The 18053-nt window shown below is 33.8% G+C and overlaps 1 protein-coding gene across 8 annotated transcripts in view; it reads right to left on the reverse strand.

Annotated features, from left to right (window-relative positions):
- Positions 1-18053, reverse strand: part of KANSL1L (KAT8 regulatory NSL complex subunit 1 like) — a 176473-nt gene that overhangs the window by 93721 nt on the left and 64699 nt on the right. For all 8 annotated transcript variants that reach the window (XM_081242692.1, XM_081242696.1, XM_081242697.1 and 5 more), the window contains exons 4-5: positions 13259-13456; positions 8254-8375 (exon numbers count right to left, since the gene is read on the reverse strand). In XM_081242692.1, the coding sequence (XP_081098818.1) occupies positions 8254-8375; positions 13259-13456 (320 nt within the window). The remainder of the gene's footprint in view (positions 1-8253; positions 8376-13258; positions 13457-18053) is intronic.

Consider the following 18053-nt stretch of genomic DNA (forward strand, 5'->3'; position numbering starts at 1 on the left):
GACAAAAATGTGAATTACTTAATGCCACTAAACTTAAAAATGGTTAAAATGGTAAATTTTATGGTATGTACATTTTACCAGAATTTTAAAAATTCTCACTCAAATGATGAATTTTCTTACCTTCACATTTACTTAAATACATAAAATGAATACTATTTATATGCTTAATAGGATATATTCAGAAAGTGCTTTGTGGTTAAGTGTCAAGCTTGAATAACATTAATTAGACGAAGTCCTTACTCCTGAAAAGCTTTAAGTTTGAAAGATGTTTCGTTCATATAAAACTATATGTAAAGAAAAAATAAATAATATTGGAAAAACAGAAAGATACAAGAAATAAAACTAGGCCTCATTTGCCATTTTACTTCCAGAGTCAAAAGGTTCATAAATAAATAAATTTCACACTGCTTCAATACAGATATCCCTAAATCAAAACTTTTTCATATATTACTATAATGTGAAATTATATATCCTATTAATTTTCAAAATCTATGGTAACATTCTTAAATATGAGTAATGTAAAATAATCTGTTAAATTTATAGAATTTCACTACTATGCATTTATTTTATTAAAAATTCAATTAAATAATACTTTAATAGTTTTACAAATATCACATACTTTTCACAATATAGTTAAGATACTAAAAAAACAAAAAAAAAAACCCTTTAGAAATCACATACCATCCTTCTTCAGGGGTAGGCTTCTCTGCTACTGAATAAGGAAGGCAATAGAGGAAAACACAGGGAAGGGGCTGTGTTTTACTTGTCAACGTCTATCCGAACCTTTACCAAACTCCTTCAGTCCCCTTTCCTACTTTTAATTTAGCTATAGTCACTTTATAAACAACTGCCTCTACATCTATTTTAATATCTTTCACTCCACTTTCAAGGAACAAATAGATTTCTCCTGTCATAAGGTCCCTCCATAATTTTGTGGTATGTATCTCTACATTTCCCATCTCTAGCTCTTTCCCTTCTCTTTATTTTAATAAAGATGCTTACATTTCTTTCATCTTAAAAACAAAAAATACCTTCCTTGACGTTGTACATACATTTTATTACAGCCTTTACAGTCAGCAGCCTTAAAAATATAATCTTGACTCCTCTCTATTTCATCTCCCATTCCCCTAACCCACTCTCATTTCTCTCTCTGTCATGCAACTACACATTCTTGCTAAGGTCTCAATTTATAATTGACAAAACCAAGAGATATTTTTTAGTACCTCTCTTTGACATAGGACACAACGACCACATATCTTCAAAATTTTCTACTTTTCCTTCAGTGTTATTACTCTCTTATCTGTAATATATTCCAGTTTCTAGGTTCCTGGTTAAATATTTGTATATTATGGTATATATTATCATAAATAGAATTTTTTACAAAAATTTTAATGAGACCTGGAATATCCCCCAAATCTTTTGTTACACATAACAGTTTGCTTATTATCTAAGACTTATTAAACTTAAAGATCAATTATACATTTAAAAAACTCTAACATTCTACATTATCTCACCTCTCCGAGTTGATGAAAGGTAGCTGTATTACATTTTCTAGCAAATATTAGAAAATAAATACAATCTTTCCTTCAAGGGAAATATTATATTTTGATAGCAAATGTGAAAATAAGTGCTTTTTGAAAAAAATTCATGTTATGTACAAAGGATTCGGAAAAAATGTTGACTTGTCAAAAATAAACACATTAGTGAAATGAATAAAATTAATTAAAACACATATGTCAGCACACTTCAGAAAACTGGGGGATGAATTTTTATCTGCTCTTAAATCTATCAAAGAATTTTAGTAGGTTTTGAACCTGTTATAAACTTCCAAATTAGTTTGTACGAACAACTACTTAACACCAGGAAAGAAGGCAGTTACTAGCTGATTTCAACAAGAACCTTTGACTATTAGTAGATAGGACTGAAAAAGTATCATGATTTAGTAAATACAGCCAATGGTACATTTCTTTCATTTGGAATTAAAAAAAATTTTTTTTAATTTAATTTATTCTTATATAGCAGGTTCTTATTACTCATCAATTTTAAACACATCAGTGTATATATGTCAATTCTAATTGCCCAATTCATCCCACCACCAACACCCCTCCCCCCATGGCTTTCCCCTGTTGGTGTCCACACGTTTGTTTTCTACATCTGTGTCTCAACTTCTGCCCTGAAAACCAGTTCATCTATACCATTTCTCTAGGTGCCACATACATGTGTTAATATATGATATTTGTTTATCTCTTTCTGACTTACTTCACTCTGTATAACAGACTCTAGATCCATCCACATCTCAACAAATGACCCAATTTCATTCCCTTTTATGGCTGAGTAATATTCCATTGTATATATGTACCACATCTTCTTTACCCATTCGTCTGTCTTTATCCATTCATCTGATGGGCATTTAGGTTGTTTCCATGACCTGGCTATTGTAAATAGTGCTGCAGTGAACATTGGGGTGCATGTGTCTTTTTGAATTATAGTTTTCTCTGGGTATATACCCAGTAGTGGGATTGCTGGATCATATGGTAATTCTATTTTTGGTTTTTTAAAGTACCTCCATACTGTTCTCCATAGTGGCTGTATCAATTTACATTCCCACCAACAGTGCAAGAGGGTTCCCTTTTTTCCACATCCTCTCCAGCATTTGTTGTTTGTAGATTTTCTGATGATACCCATTCTAACTGGTGTGAGGTGATACCTCATTGAAGTTTTGATTTGCATTGCTCTAATAATTAGTGATGTTGAGCAGCTTTTCATGTACTTCTTGCCCATCTGTATGTCTTCCTTGGAGAAATGTCTATTTAGGTCTTCTGCCCATTTTTGGATTTGGTTGTTTCTTTAATATTGAGCTGCATGAGCTGTTTATATATTTTGGAGATTAATCCTTTGTCTGTTGATTTGTTTGCAACTATTTCCTCCCATCCTGAGTGTTGTCTTTTGGTCTTGTGTATGGTTTCCTTTTCTGTGCAAAAGCTTTGAAGTTTCATTAGGTCCCATTTGTTTATTTTTGTTTTTATTTCCATTACTCTAGGAGGTGGATCAAAGAAGATCTTAATGTGATTTATGTCAAAAAGTGTTCTTCCTACATTTTCCTCTAAGAGTTTTATAGTGTTCGGTCTTACATTTAGGTCTTGAATCCATTTTGTTTATTATTGTGTATGGTGTTAGGGAGTGTTCCAATTTCATTCTTTACATGTAGCTGTCCAGTTTTCCCAGCACCAGTTATTGAAGAGACTGTCTTTTGCCCATTATATATCCTTGCCTCCTTTGTCATAGGTTAGTTGACCATAGGTGCATGGGTTTATCTCTGGGCTTTCTATCTTGTTCCATTTATCTGTGTTTCTGCTTCTGTGACAGTACCATACTGTCTTGATTACTGTAGCTTTGTAGTATACTCTAAAGTCAGGGAGTCTGATTCCTCCAGCTGCATTTATTTCCCTCAAGATTGCTTTGACTACTCGGGGTCTTTTGTGTCTCCATACAAATTTTAAGATTTTTTGTTCTAGTTCCGTAAAAAATGTCATTGGTAATTTGACAGGGATTGCATTGAATCTGTAGATTGCCTTGGGTAGTATAGTCATTTTCACAATATTGATTCTTCCAATCCAAGAACATGGTATATCTCTCCATCTGTTGGTATCATCTTTAATTTCTTTCATCAGTGTCTTATAGTTTTCTGCATACAGGTCTTTTGTCTCCCTGGGTAGGTTTATTCCAAGGTATTTTATTCTTTTTGTTGCAGTAGTAAACGGGAGTGTTTCCTTAATTTATCTTTAAGATTTTTCTTCATTAGTGTGAAGGAATGCAAGAGATTTCTGTGCATTAATTTTGTATCCTGCAACTTTACCAAATTCATTGATTAGCTCTAGTAGTTTTCTGGTGGCACATTTAGGATTCTCTATGTATAGTATCATGTCATCTGCAAACAGTGACAGTTTTACTTCTTCTTTTCCAATTTGTATTCCTTTTATTTCTTTTTCTTCTCTGATTGCTGTGGCTAGGACTTCCAAAACTATGCTGAATAATAGTGGTGAGAGTGGACATCCTTGTCTTGTTTGTGATCTTAGAGGAAATGCTTTCAGTTTTTCACCATTGAGAATGATGTTTGCTGTGGGTTTCTCATATATGGCCTTTATTCTGTTGAGGTAGGTTCCTTCTATGCCCACTTTCTAGAGAGTTTTTATCATAAGTGGGTGTTGAATTTTGTCAAAGCTTTTCCTGCATCTATTGAGATGATCATATGCTTTTTATTCTTCAATTTGTTAATATGATGTATCACATTGATTTGCATATATTGAAGAATCCTTGCATCCCTGGGATAAAACCCACTTGATCATGGTGTATGATCCTTTTAATATGTTGTTGGATTCTGTTTGCTAGTATTTTGTTGAGGATTTTTGCATCTACATTCATCAGTGATATTGGTGTGTAATTTTCTTTCTTTGTTGTATCTTTGTCTGGTTTTGATATCAGGGTGATGGTGGCCTCATAGAATGAGTTTGGGAGTTTCACTTCCTCTACAATTTTTTGGAAGAGTTGGAGAAGGATGGGTCTTAGCTCTTCTCTAAATGTTTGACAAAATTCACCTGTGAAGCCATCTGGTCCTGGACTTCTGTTTGTTGGAAGATTTTTAATCACATTTTTAATTTCATTACTTGTGATTGGTCTGTTCATATTTTCTATTTCTTCCTGATTCAGTATTGGAAGGTTATACCTTTCTAAGAATAATTTGTCCATTTCTTCCAGGTTGTCCATTTTATTGGCACAGAGTTGTTTGTAGTAGTCTCTTAGGATGCTTTGTATTTCTGTGGTGTCTGTTGTAACTTCTCCTTTTTCATTTCTAATTTTATTGATTTGAGTCCTCTCCCTCTTTTTCTTGATGAGTCTGGCTAATGGTTTATCAATTTTGTTTATCTTCTCAAAGAATCAGCTTTTAGTTTTGTTGATCTTTGCTATTGTTTTCTTTGTTTCTATTTCATTTATTTCTGCTCTGATCTTTGTGACTTCTTTCCTTCTGCTACCTTTGGGTTTTGTTTGTCCTTCTTTCTCTAGTTCCTTTAGGTGTAAGGTTAGATTGAGATTTTTCTTGTTTCTTGAGGTAGGCTTGTATAGCTACAAACTTCCCTCTTAGAACTGCTTTTGCTGCATCCCATAGGTTTTGGATCATCGTGTTTTCATTGTCATTTGTCTCCAGGTATTTTTTTATTTCCTCTTTGATTTCTTCAGTGATCTTTTGCTTATTTAGTAATGTATTGTTTAGCCTCCATGTGTTTGTGTTTTTTACGTTTTTTTTTCCCTGTAATTGATTTCTAATCTCATAGCATTTTGGTCAGAAAAGATGCTTGATATGATTTCAATTCTCTTAAATTTACTGAGGCTTGATTTGTGACCCAAGATATGATCTATCCTGGAGAATGTTCCGTGCGCACTTGAGAAGAAAGTGTAATCCTGCTGGTTTTGGATGGAATGTCCCATAAATATCAATTAAATCTATCTGGTTTCATTGTTTTTCTGGGGTTTTATCTTGTTCCTTCATCTGGTACATAGCCCTCTGCCTTTTCATCTTGTCTATCTTTCTGTGACTGTGGTTTTTGATCCACAGGCTGCAGGATTGTAGTTCATCTTGCTTCTGCTGTCTGCCTTCTGGTGGATGAGGCTATCTAAGAGGTTTGTATAGGTTTCCTGATGGGAGGGACTGGTGGTGGGTAGAGCTGACTGTTGCTCTGGTGGGCAGAGCTCAGTAAAACATTAATCCGCTTGAGTGCTGATGGGTGGGGCTGGGTTCCCTCCCTCTTGGTTGTTTGGCATGAGGCAACCCAACACTGGAGCCTACCTGGGCTCTTTGCTGGGGCTAATGGCAGACTCTGGGAGGACTCACGCCAAGGAGTACTTCCCAGATCTTCTGCTGCCAGTGTCCTTGTCCCCACGGTGAGCCACAGCCACCACCCACTTCTGCAGGAGACCCTCCAACACTAGCAGGTAGGTCTGGTTCAGTCTCCCCTGGGGTCACTGCTCCTTCCTCTGGGTCCCGATGCGCACTCTACTTTGTATGTGCCCTCCAAGAGTGGGGTCTCTGTTTCCCCAAGTCCTGTCAAAGTCCTGCAATCAAATCCCACTAGGCTTCAAAGTCTGATTCTCTAGGAATTCCTCCTCCTGTTGCCAGACCCCCAGGTTGGGAAGCCTGACGTGGGGCTCAGAACCTTCACTCCAGTGGGTGGACTTCTGTGGTATAAGTGTTCTCCAGTCTGTGAGTCACCCACCCACCAGTTATGGGATTTGATTTTACTGTGATTGTACCCCTCCTACCGTCTCATTGTGGCTTCTCCTTTGCCCTTGGATGTGGGGTATCTTTTTTGGTGAGTTCCAGTGTCTTCCTGTCGATGACTGTCCAGCAGCTAGTTGTGATTCTGGTGTTTTCACAAGAGGGAGTGAGAGCACGTCCTTCTACCCTGCCATCTTGGTTCTGGTCTCTCATTTGGATTTATATATCTTTATGAGGTATGTTTTTCAACTATGACAGTTATTTAAACCAATATTCAAACAACTGCATACAATTATATTATTATTATATGTTAGTTTAAACAATGACATGTTTCATCTACTAGACTGTAAGTTATTTTAAAGTGGAGATTTTGTCTTCATCATTGTATTCCTAGGACTTTTACTATATGGCATACAGCAAACAGTTATGCTATAAATACTTTGTGAATAAATGACCAAAAAATATAGGTAAGTACATTAAAATGAAAATTAGTACACACACACACACACACACACACACACACGTACATGTATATGTATAATAGTGTAATGCCTAATTAGGTAAACAAGATATTACCTAAATTTGACTTAGCCCAAAATCACAATCTGATGGTATTTAATGGCTCAACTTGTAATTATGACTTTCTTAATGAGGAAATGTTCTCATAAATGAAGATATTATAGTTATCCTGTATAACATATGAGAATCTTTCATTTCAAAGTGAATCATCAGTGTTATAAGGAATGAATATAAAGTTAACAAAAATAAAGCAAAACCAGTAGAATAACTGTTTCCATAATAGAACAATGTAAACATGACCCAGCACAAACAAAAGTGTAAAAGTATTAAAAATTAGACTTTTGAAATAATAAATTAGAAATAAAAAGAAAATAACAGCATTTTTATTTTAAGACTTAGTTTATATCCACTCGTCTCATTAAGAAGCTGATAGCTACTTTGCATAATTTTCACCATGGTATGAATCTTCCTTTCTTGTTTTATTTTTAAATTTAATAATAAATCATATAATTATTAATATAAATATTTCTGATACTAAATTACACTTAGTCCTTTTATGGTACTTAAAGCAAAGAAGCCCTCACTGCAATTTTATTTGAAAAAAATTTAGATGCACACACAAAATAATATTCTAGTAGCTTTTTAATTCTAACTGCATCTTTAAAAGGAAAGATTCAAAGAGAAATGTAAGTGAAATAAAGAAAACAAATGCTGTTCCCAAAAGAGGATTCATAACATCTATTTTTACTAACATGACATAATAAATTGCTAAGATTATAGGAATTATTATATTAATTACATTTAGTAAAAAATTTACCTTATAAAAGCTGAGATACAAAATGACTCATTTAGGGGAACTTCCCTAGCGGTCCAGTGGGTGAGACTCCCTGCTCCCACTGTAGGGGGCACGGGTTCGATTCCTGGTCAGGGAACTAAGATTCCACATGCTGTGTAGCATGGCCAAAATTAAAAAAAAAAAAAACAACACAAAAATAAAACCACCAAAATGACTCATTCACAACATGAGTAAAACTTAAGCTGAATTTTATGGATGATATCTACCAATCAATATTCCATGTCCAAACTCTATGTAGGGTCTTTCAATCTTAAAATGTATTTCAAGGGCAGTATGGAGCTGAAGACTATAAAATGTATAAAATGGAAGGTATATTAAATATGGCAGTACTTCTGTAGCAAATGGTATCACCGTTTTTCATTTTTAGAAACATTATAAAAATTTAGAAACTTCCTGGAAAGCTTTCTCCCTCATTCTCAGGTTTATAGTTCCCTTAGTTATAAAAGTTTGATGTTATCTAAAAATGTATCCATGATTTATTGATTGTACTCTAATAATGCTTAAGTAAGAAGAAAAAATAAGCTATAATACTTAAAAGATCTAAACGAAATAAAAACAAAATAAGCAAAGCCAAATTTAGAAGCAAAACTATCCCACTGACACCTACCTCCTGGAAGTGCCATTAGCCAGACATTTACGGCTACAGGATTTAGAGGAGAGGGGTGATGATGTTGGGGACAAGTTGAGAGGGGCAATCAAACTGCTGATGATCTCAGTCAACTGTGCGCTCTGCAAGAAAACAGTAAATCTTTTACTACTGCTAAGCAAGGAATATAGTTAAATCTCAGACCTTTAGTGCTTATTAAAGTTTAACTTCTCATGAAACAAGTAAATGTTTATGTTTTAGTAAACATTTCACTCTACAAAGACAATTTACACCATTACTGATTTTTCCATTATTATAAATAAACCTACATTTTAAAGTACTCTTTTTTTTCCATATCGTTTTTTGCTTCAGTTCTTTTGTCTACTCATCCTATCCTCTATAACATTTAAGCTCAGTTGATAGAATCTACATAAATATTTTCCTTGAGGCAGCCAAATTAATAATAAAAAACTCATAGCTATAATTTATTAAGTGCTCACTATGTGCCAGGTACTATACTAAGTACTAAACATAGAATATTTCTAATCTTTACAACTAACCTGCAAAGTAGATAATATTAGAACTACTGATACTACTATTATTAAAATCAATTACAGATGAGGAAGCTGAAGCAAAGACAGATTAAGCAGCTCGATCATGGATTATAAAATTGGTAAGAAATGGAGCTAGGATTCAAACTTAGGCTTGAATCCTATACCATACTGCTTCTCAATATTTTTCCTAATTCGAATATACTAGTTTTTTCAGGTACCCCAAATTTTCATTGACCCTTATCCCAAACTTATATGTATATTTGTAATATTTGTAATATACAATAAATATTATATTATTCTCAAAATAGTCACATACAACAATTATAATAAGCATAAGCCACATCAATGGAAAACAGTACACTTTTACAAAAGAATAACAACATTTTTCATTACACATGTAATCCATCGTAGTTCATTATAAAAAAAAAAAGGGAAAGTATGAAGAGGTTTCAAAAATGAAAAGAAAATAACCTGTAATCATATTTCACAGAGAAAACCATTGCTAATATCTTGGTATATATCCATACCCCAAGAAAAAACTTTTTATTTTGAATATATGTGAGCATGAGTGTATGTACAACATGCACACACACATCCTTTTAAGTAAATTATGCTGCATCAATTTTCTAAAATCTGGTTTTCTTACTTAATATAGTGTAACTATATTTTTAAAATATATAGACATATTTCACTGTTTTATTAACTGAAAGATATTCTATTCTAAAATACAAGGGCGTATGGAATAATTATTTTGCAACTCTTTATTTGTATGAAACAAATAACATGCTATTAGAAATGAGACTAAAGAATATGGTAGAGTTAAATATAATATTTGAACTCTTCAAAAAGTCTTCCATGAAAAAGACCCTGAAATGTTTTCACCACTTATTTTCTTAAAAAGTAATTCATATCTAATGACTTTATTTTTTAAATTATTATACTTTTTAGATTAAAATTAGTTTTCAAAATCACTAATACATTCTTTATCTATCTATCAAGTATTCATTAATTTGGTCATACAAAGAAATTTATAGAGTACACTCTTCTCATTGTTCCACCTCCAAAAATATCTAAAAATCTTCTTAGCCATTGGAGGTCGCTAATCAGTATGTGTGAATAATTGGTCCAGAGTGACAGCGTCACAACCAACCTCCAGCTTTACCTTAACAACCACCCCACTCCTGCCCAATAAAACCTCATATACTTGAGTCCATATTTGGGATAGAAAATTCACGGTGGAAATGAATATGAAAGTAAAATTAGGAGAGGCATAATTTGAACTCTGAAAAAAAAATCAATTTTAAAAGTCAAAACACTTACTAGCTATTTATAATGAGGTTTCTAATGTAAATATACCAGTGTGAAATTTATTTTAAATTATCTGAAGTTCTAAAATAATGTCACCTTTCAAGTTATGAACAAAATATATTATCTAATAATGGAAGTATGCATTAATACTATGAATCAATGTTATTTTTTAAAACACATTTCAGTCTACAACCCAATAGTGCTTTTATATCTTAACTGCCAACTCTTTAGTTGTTTTTGAGGAACATAAATAAGTTTGGTAAGCAAAACATTCTTCTAACAGTAAATTTAATTAAGTCAAAGGATTACCTGATCTATACACAAGTTCCACCATGGCAAGCAAACAGTTATATACCAATAGATTATATTTTAAAAAATATGTGTAATACCAGGCTTGCCACCCCTTCTTCCATTTACTCACCCCTAGACTGTCTTCTTCAATGAGTATTTGAAAACAACTTAATTTTTAATTGGCCTATAAAAACATTATTAGCATATGTTTCAAGAGCATATTACCTATTCACAGGTAATTTATAAATGACCTCTACAAGTGATTGGTTCTGCCCCTTTCTGCATCCTTTTCCTCTCCATGTCTAGAGCCATTAGTATTCTCACAACTCCTGGTTCCTTTCCCTCCCAAAGCCTCTGACACTCCTGTCAGCAATGGGACTTAAAATGAACATGATACCCAAGGCCACCTTCATAGGTGAGCAACCTGTGCAGTAACATGGGGCTGCACTCAGAAGGATCCCATGTTTGGTTAATGCTCTGCTGTCACTGGCTTAAAACTTAAAACTTTTTAACAAAGGGCTGTGTGATTTCATTTTGCCCTGGGTCCAGCAAACTAGCCAGTTCTGATGTGAACTCAGATCTAATCAAACAAACTGGTGCTACCAAGGAGAAAGAAAAAATACAAGAGGGACTCCCCTGGTGGTCCAGTGGTAAAGAATCTGCCTTACAATGCAGGGGAAGCGGGTTCGATCCCTGGTGGGGAAACTAAGATCCCACATGTTGGGGGGTAACTAAGCCCACGTGCCACAACTACTGAGCTCACATACCTCAATGAGAGAGACCACCTGCCACAAGCTACAGAGCCTATGCACTCTGGAGCCCACGGGCCACAACTACAGAGCCCATGCACCCTGGAGCCCATGCCCTGCAACTACAGAAAAAAAAAAAAAAACCTGCATGCCACAACTAGAGAGAAGCCCGAGCGCCGCAAGGAAGAGACTCCACGCCACATCGAAAGATCCTGTGTGCCTCAATGAAGACCCCGCAAGCCGCAACTAGGACCCGACACAGCCAAATAAATAAATAAATAAATAAATATTAAACAAAAAGAAAGAAAAAATACAAGAAAACTCTTTCCTAAGGATAAGTAGTGACCTACAGGTAAAAAGAGTCAAAGGTCTGACTGATCAAGTGCTCACGTTATTCGTGTGAAATAACTAGGATCAAACTGAAAAGGTACTGATCCTAAGGGATGAGGGGAGGGGAAAAGAAAGAGGGAAGAGGAATATAATCAGTATTGATTTAAAACACCACTTATATGGTAAAGTGCATTCCAGTTTAACACCAGATAATTACAAAATAACTTTCTGAATTTTAAAATATTCATAATAGTATTTTGACAATGCATTGGAAATTGGAAAATTAAGAAAAACTCTAGGTAATTGCAAACTTAACAAATATGGGGTGGGAGAAGTTACTCCACATTCTGACTTACCAGGATTAAGACAGTAGTAATCTGGTACTAAATTATTTCACAATGTATGTCAGAAAAAAAAAAACAACAGAAAAATTAAATGTGGGCAGGGATGAGAATACATATTATGCACTGGAATAATGTAATCATGCAGTTGTGGTCACAATTGAGTATATTCTGGCAGATTCAATCTGGTTGCAAGTTAACAAACTCTTAGAAAGCCAGGTTTGTTTAAGAGCCACCAAAGTCTACATTAAAATAAATGGCTAATATTTTTTTCTATTTTCTTAGTTTTTTGATTAATCTGCTTACCAAATAAAATATTTGATTTATATTACATTTGGTATTTTAAATGTATCTAAGTTTTTGCACATTTACTATTTTGTAGATATTAGTATCAACAATCAACTTTCAAAAAAGTCTTACTGCTATTTTTTATTAAGTTCACATTGGGCTAATAAATTTACTGTGATTTGCAGTGATGTGTTTTCCTATTCAAGTACAAGTTATGACTCAATTACTCTTATTTTATGTAATGCAGTTGATATTTTTTTAATAAAATACCTTCATATTTCTTGTCTATTTCTATACATTTGATATTTTGGCTATTATATATGTAACCTCTTCTTCATTTAAATTTTATAAATAATATGAAATAAAATTTAAATATTAATCTTGCAAAAAATGTTTTGATTTCAAAGGATAAATATAGGACAGAATAATTAAACTTCTGGAGTCATCTATAAGAGGATTTAAATACCAGGAAAAGCTTTGGAGTCAAAGTAATTTATTAGGAGTTTATTAGACTCTATTTCCACGATCATTTTTTAATGAAAGAATCCATATTCTAATGTTATCTTTCACTAAAACTTTCTATCAATAACTTAATCAAACACCCCATTCAGATCTATTAAGTGGTACCACCGTTCTTTCCCCATGAGAAAAGTCCAATGATGAGCTATTTTGTTAGAAAACAAGATTTTCCAACCCTAGTATAAATGAGTTATCACCCTATAGCTATGTACCAACACTTTACATATTATATTTATTTATTTAATTTTTAAAATTATTTGGTTTTGTAGGGTCTTAGCTGTGGCTGGCGGGCTCCTTAGTTGTGGCACGTGGGCTCCCCAGTTGTGGCATTAGGGCTCCCCAGTTGTGGCATGCATGTGGGATATAGTTCCCTGACCAGGGATCAAACCCAGGCCCCCCACATTGGGAGTGTGGAGTCTCAACCACTGTATCACTGGGGAAGTTCCACATATTATATTTAAATAACCTTAATTATATCAATATAATAGAGACTATATATACTAAATATTTTAATTGTATTTAATGTCAAATGGCCAACTTTAATAACCAATATCTTAAGCAGAGACACACGTTTATCTGAAAAGTTTATAAAATCAATTGAAAGTCATTTTGATGCCACTCACACTTTACTCTTACTTCACATTACCTGTTTTTCTATATTGCGAAGAAGTAGTGTAGGGCTACTTGGTGACATTTCAAAATCTTGCTCTGGTAAAGGATCTTGACTCTCCTGAGGAATCTGGGGATTCCCTGTAGTGTTTAATGAAGCAGCTTGGTCTGCAAATTGGATTTGCTTTTTCAAAATGTCTTTTGGAAGTCGACATTCTTCTAGGATCACTATCCCCTAGACAAATAGCAATTAAAGAGTTGCAATGAAAACAAATTGACTGCTAGATCAACTTTAACATTACAATGCTCTCGAACCATGCTTTTTATTATTCCTTGGAAATCAGAAAATTGACATTTGGAAGTACAGTTTAACTCTGTAAAAAAGTCACTGATTTAAAACGTGTGGCTAAAATAACATATTTGATGGGTTAGGCTTGCAAAATATTGTCATAAATTACATACAAGAAGCTATTTTTCTTATTGGTTTTAGTTATTAGCATTAAAAGCATGATACATTTAGAATAAAGTAAAAGGCTTATATGCAGAATATGAACATTTCTGACTAAAATTTAGAACATTTTCAGATATAACCTTCTGATATTTTGGTCACTAGCATTTCCACTTGAGTTCTGTATTTAAGCACTCTTAATTTCATAAACCAAAATAGCAAAGTTACAAACATCCAAACAATAATCTAACTTTATATTAACTTCTTTCAGAGCACTCTAAAGAACCCCAACCCTGTTGCTGCCAGCCAGGGTTGGCAGGACTGCACCACTGAGAAAAAGTACTCTCTAGGCCAAAGTTCTCATTGCTTACAGAGTAGACGAGTTATTAATAAAGACACAGGTTTTCAACTTTGATGGAGTATTTTCTGAAATGTAAGCAACTGGAGAAATGAATAGGGATCTAGCTGCCTCTGTACTCCCTGCCTACCATTCATACATACACATTCCTCAACTGGCTTGCTGAACTTTCCCCACATTCCCTAGCTTCTTCACTCCAACTGTCCTCACCCTTAAGTCCCTCAGAAGTAATGAAGACAGGAGAGAAAGGGGAAAAAGGATTGCACAGATATGATCTTAATGGTTTCACAGTTCTTGTCATAAAATTTTTTCCCTTCCTACCCCTTTTACTACACTTCCCCCTGCATAGAATAATATTATTATTAAATATATGTGTGTGTATATGTGTGTATATATATATGTGTGTATATATATACACACATATACACACACATATATACACACTTTTTTGGGGGCAAAATATCAATAAGTTCCTATAGGCTAGTTGGAAAGGTATTAAATGCTTAATGTGGCTAAAATATTATATTCTTGGAAAGAAAAATAGACTAAAACATTAATATAAAGATAGAGTATTTCAAGATGGGACAAATTAAATAATTGCTGTGGGCTAGATTATATCTTGTATAAGTACTTTACATAGGATGGAAACCACCTATAGATTATATGTTATATATAAGTAGTCTTAGTTTACACTATAATTTAGAGAATATATCACTTTAGAATTAACATATTCAGATATTGTATTAAACATACATTTTATTATTTTATAGTAATATATTACAAATGATGCTTGGTAAAAGTAACATTTTCTTTTTTACCTATACTTGTAACAGTGCTACTAACTTATACAAAGATAAAAGGACCCAACTGTTGATCCCATCTCAATGACTGTTTTCATAGAATGCACAAATATGGCTGTCAAGAAATCTGAAGAAATATATTTAAAAGAAGTTTCTGTTTCACTTGATATTTTAAAAATTAAATTAGACTTGACAGATAGTATCATCAGTCCAAAAGCTCTTGAAAGTATCTGAAATGTCTACCCAAAATTTGTACAAGTCTCTAGTAGGTTTTTCACAAGTATCTATATACAAAAGAATATAAGTTTTCACTATATTAAATTAATTATAATTCTATTTGGTTTGATTACAGTTTATATTATGGGCCAGGCTTCTGTGAATTACCCTGATTTCATAATCCTTACTTACAATATTGTTTCTATGCAAAAATTGATTCTGAATTTCAAAAAGGTAGTATAAGAATACTACCTTTTTATAAGTAGGAGGCCTGCTATAGTTAATTCATTGAAGAATAATATTTTAAAGATTCAACAGGGGAGACACTCATAGTCAACTTCATAACCTATTTTGTTCTCTTAAACTGTTGCGCTGGACAAAACTCTCACAATGTAAGAATGGCCCATGATTTTTCTCTGCCCTAACCAAGAATAGAGAAGAAAGGGAAGAAGATTAAATCCTCTGGAGACACTGCAGAAATAATTCCTCTTCTTAAAAATCAGGAAAAGAATATACATGTGTTGGGTCACCATGATGTATATTTTACAGTTTTGTTTGTTAATTATAACTAAATTAATCTGAATTCTTTAAAAGATCAGGAAAGTAGTCTAATGATAGATAAAGCAAGGTAAATAACAAAGACATAAAATTTTTTTAGAAGGATGAGTTGTGTTAACTGAAACAAGTGAAAACCTTAGCATAGATGAAGATGAAAACAAATCAGCTGCTCAGAGAAGACAACTATTCCCAATAATAACACTAGAGAGATCCCCACCTCCACTCCCAGGGTCCTCACAGAGATGACATAGTGTGAAAAAATACAATTGCCTCAGTGAAACAGGAGGTAAGGGGGAAAGGCACAACCTTTAAAAGAATGACATAGCCATAGGACATGACAAAAACTGGTTAGAACCAGCTAGGTCCAAGATGGTAGAATATTTGACTTCCAGTGGAACTTGAGCCTCATCATAGCTCTTTTTAATACATTAGCCTGTTAAATGACACACCCACCAGCGCCATGACAGTTTTGAGGCCAACCATAAAAAGTCAAAAAGTGGACAGTGGCCCTATTCCTGGAAATCTCCGCCCCTTCCCTGAAATAGTTGGAATAATCCACCCACTCATTAGCCTATGAAATTACCCAGCCCATAAAAACTAACCACGCTGTATTTCGGGGACTCTCGCCTTCTGAGATGGCCCACACTCTGTCTGTGGAGTGTGTTTCTCTCTAAATAAATCCACTTCTTATCTATCACTTTGTCTCTCACTGAATTCTTTCTTCAATGAGACATCAAGAACCTGAGGTTCACTAAGTCCTGAGACCAAGTGTGCTCTCAATTAAAAGATCATGGATTCAAGTCCCAATCTGGGTTCTGGCCAGGTTTGAGTCCCAGCCCATGGGTTCAAGTCCTAATCTGGGTTCTGTCTGGGTTCGAGTTCTAGCCCGTGGGTTCAAGTCCCAGTCTGGGTTCTGGCTGGGTGTAAGTCCCAGCATGTGAGTTCAAGTCCCAATCTGGGTTCTGGCTGGGTTCAAGTCCCGGCCAATGGGTTCAAGTCCCATCTGAGGTGCACGGTTTCATCAGCAACATATTTATTATTTATATAAAGTCATCAAAACTAATTTTAAGCAAAAACTTAAATGAAAACTTTAAAACAAACAAAATGTACAATTTAAGATGTGGAAGATCCTATTATAGGATAACAAAAGAAATCTAAAGGGGAAATCATTTAATATAGGATAGCCAGCCTCTCCAACTAAGAAAAACTATTTTAAATTTTTTTTCTGAAAGTGAGAAGAAGCTGTTGTCTCAGTAAAAGCTGGAGCAGAGAAAAAGAGAAATATGGCAGTTGTAGTGTGTTGAAAAAGCTGTTGCAAGAACAAGGAAGGGATGTTGCTAATACCTGCTTTTTTCTCTCTAAGAATTTAAGCAAAATTTAGACCACCTGGAGTGTGTCAAAGAAGGGGCAAATGACACATTTTAGGGCATTTGTCCCTTATTTTACACTACTAAAACACTGTATGTTTCCCGACCAGAGACACAAAAGTAGCACTTATTTAAAAAGGCTGTTTATAAAAGAGCATCTCAATTTCTTTCCCCTTTCCTTATCTCTAATTTAACTGAGAGGAAAGGCCTCTTTTTTCCTTTTAAGATACATTAAATAAAAAGTTCTCTCACTTAAAATGCATTAAACCACTCTTCTCAATTTTTTAATTATAATAATTCAAGAAGGTATTAGAGCAAAAAAGTGTTGTTTTCCCTATTCAATAAAATAATAACTAAACTGCGCATAAATAGGCAATTAAACATCTTGATTAATTTCTAAGAAGCTATCAAAGTAAAGAAATATTGTATTTTGATAGCATAATTATAATGATATCTTCCATAAAATAAACATAATGTAACTCTTAAGGGAACAAAGGGCCAGAATCACATCTAGCCTGAACCAAGAAAAAATGTAAGACTACATAAATTATTGCTGGAAAGATTTATTTCCTTAAAATAATTTATTACAAATAGATATTATATAAACATATAATCAAACTTCAAAAAATGTTTAAACAACAAGTAGAAAGCATTTCTTAGAACACAGAGAATATTAAAATACCCTTTCTCAAGTCAAAGCAAAATGAACCAGACTGCCTAGATTCAAATATAAAACTTAGTTATCAATTCAACTAGGAACCCACTTTCTTGGAAATTTCCAAATTGCTTTAAACTTGATTTGTTCTTAGAACTCTACTGGCTATAAAAACTACTTGTGACATCTTTCAAAGAAAATCATCAAAGAAAACTATCTGGTGATCTTGAGAAGACTGGGAGATCACTACAACTTAAGGCCCAGGTGAAGACAGTTAAAAAGGAGAAAGAGTAACTGAATAGGAAACTTCCATCAGGAAACTATTCCTGAACACAGTTGCCTCAAATCCAACAGACAGAATGGGTAAGCCTAAGGTTCTATATCTATGCTTCTATCCACCTTCCTACAGACATCACCACCAAATTTTACA

This window comes from Mesoplodon bidens, assembly GCF_964165515.1.
Source record: "Mesoplodon bidens genome assembly, chromosome: 8".
Classification (NCBI taxonomy): domain Eukaryota; kingdom Metazoa; phylum Chordata; class Mammalia; order Artiodactyla; family Ziphiidae; genus Mesoplodon; species Mesoplodon bidens.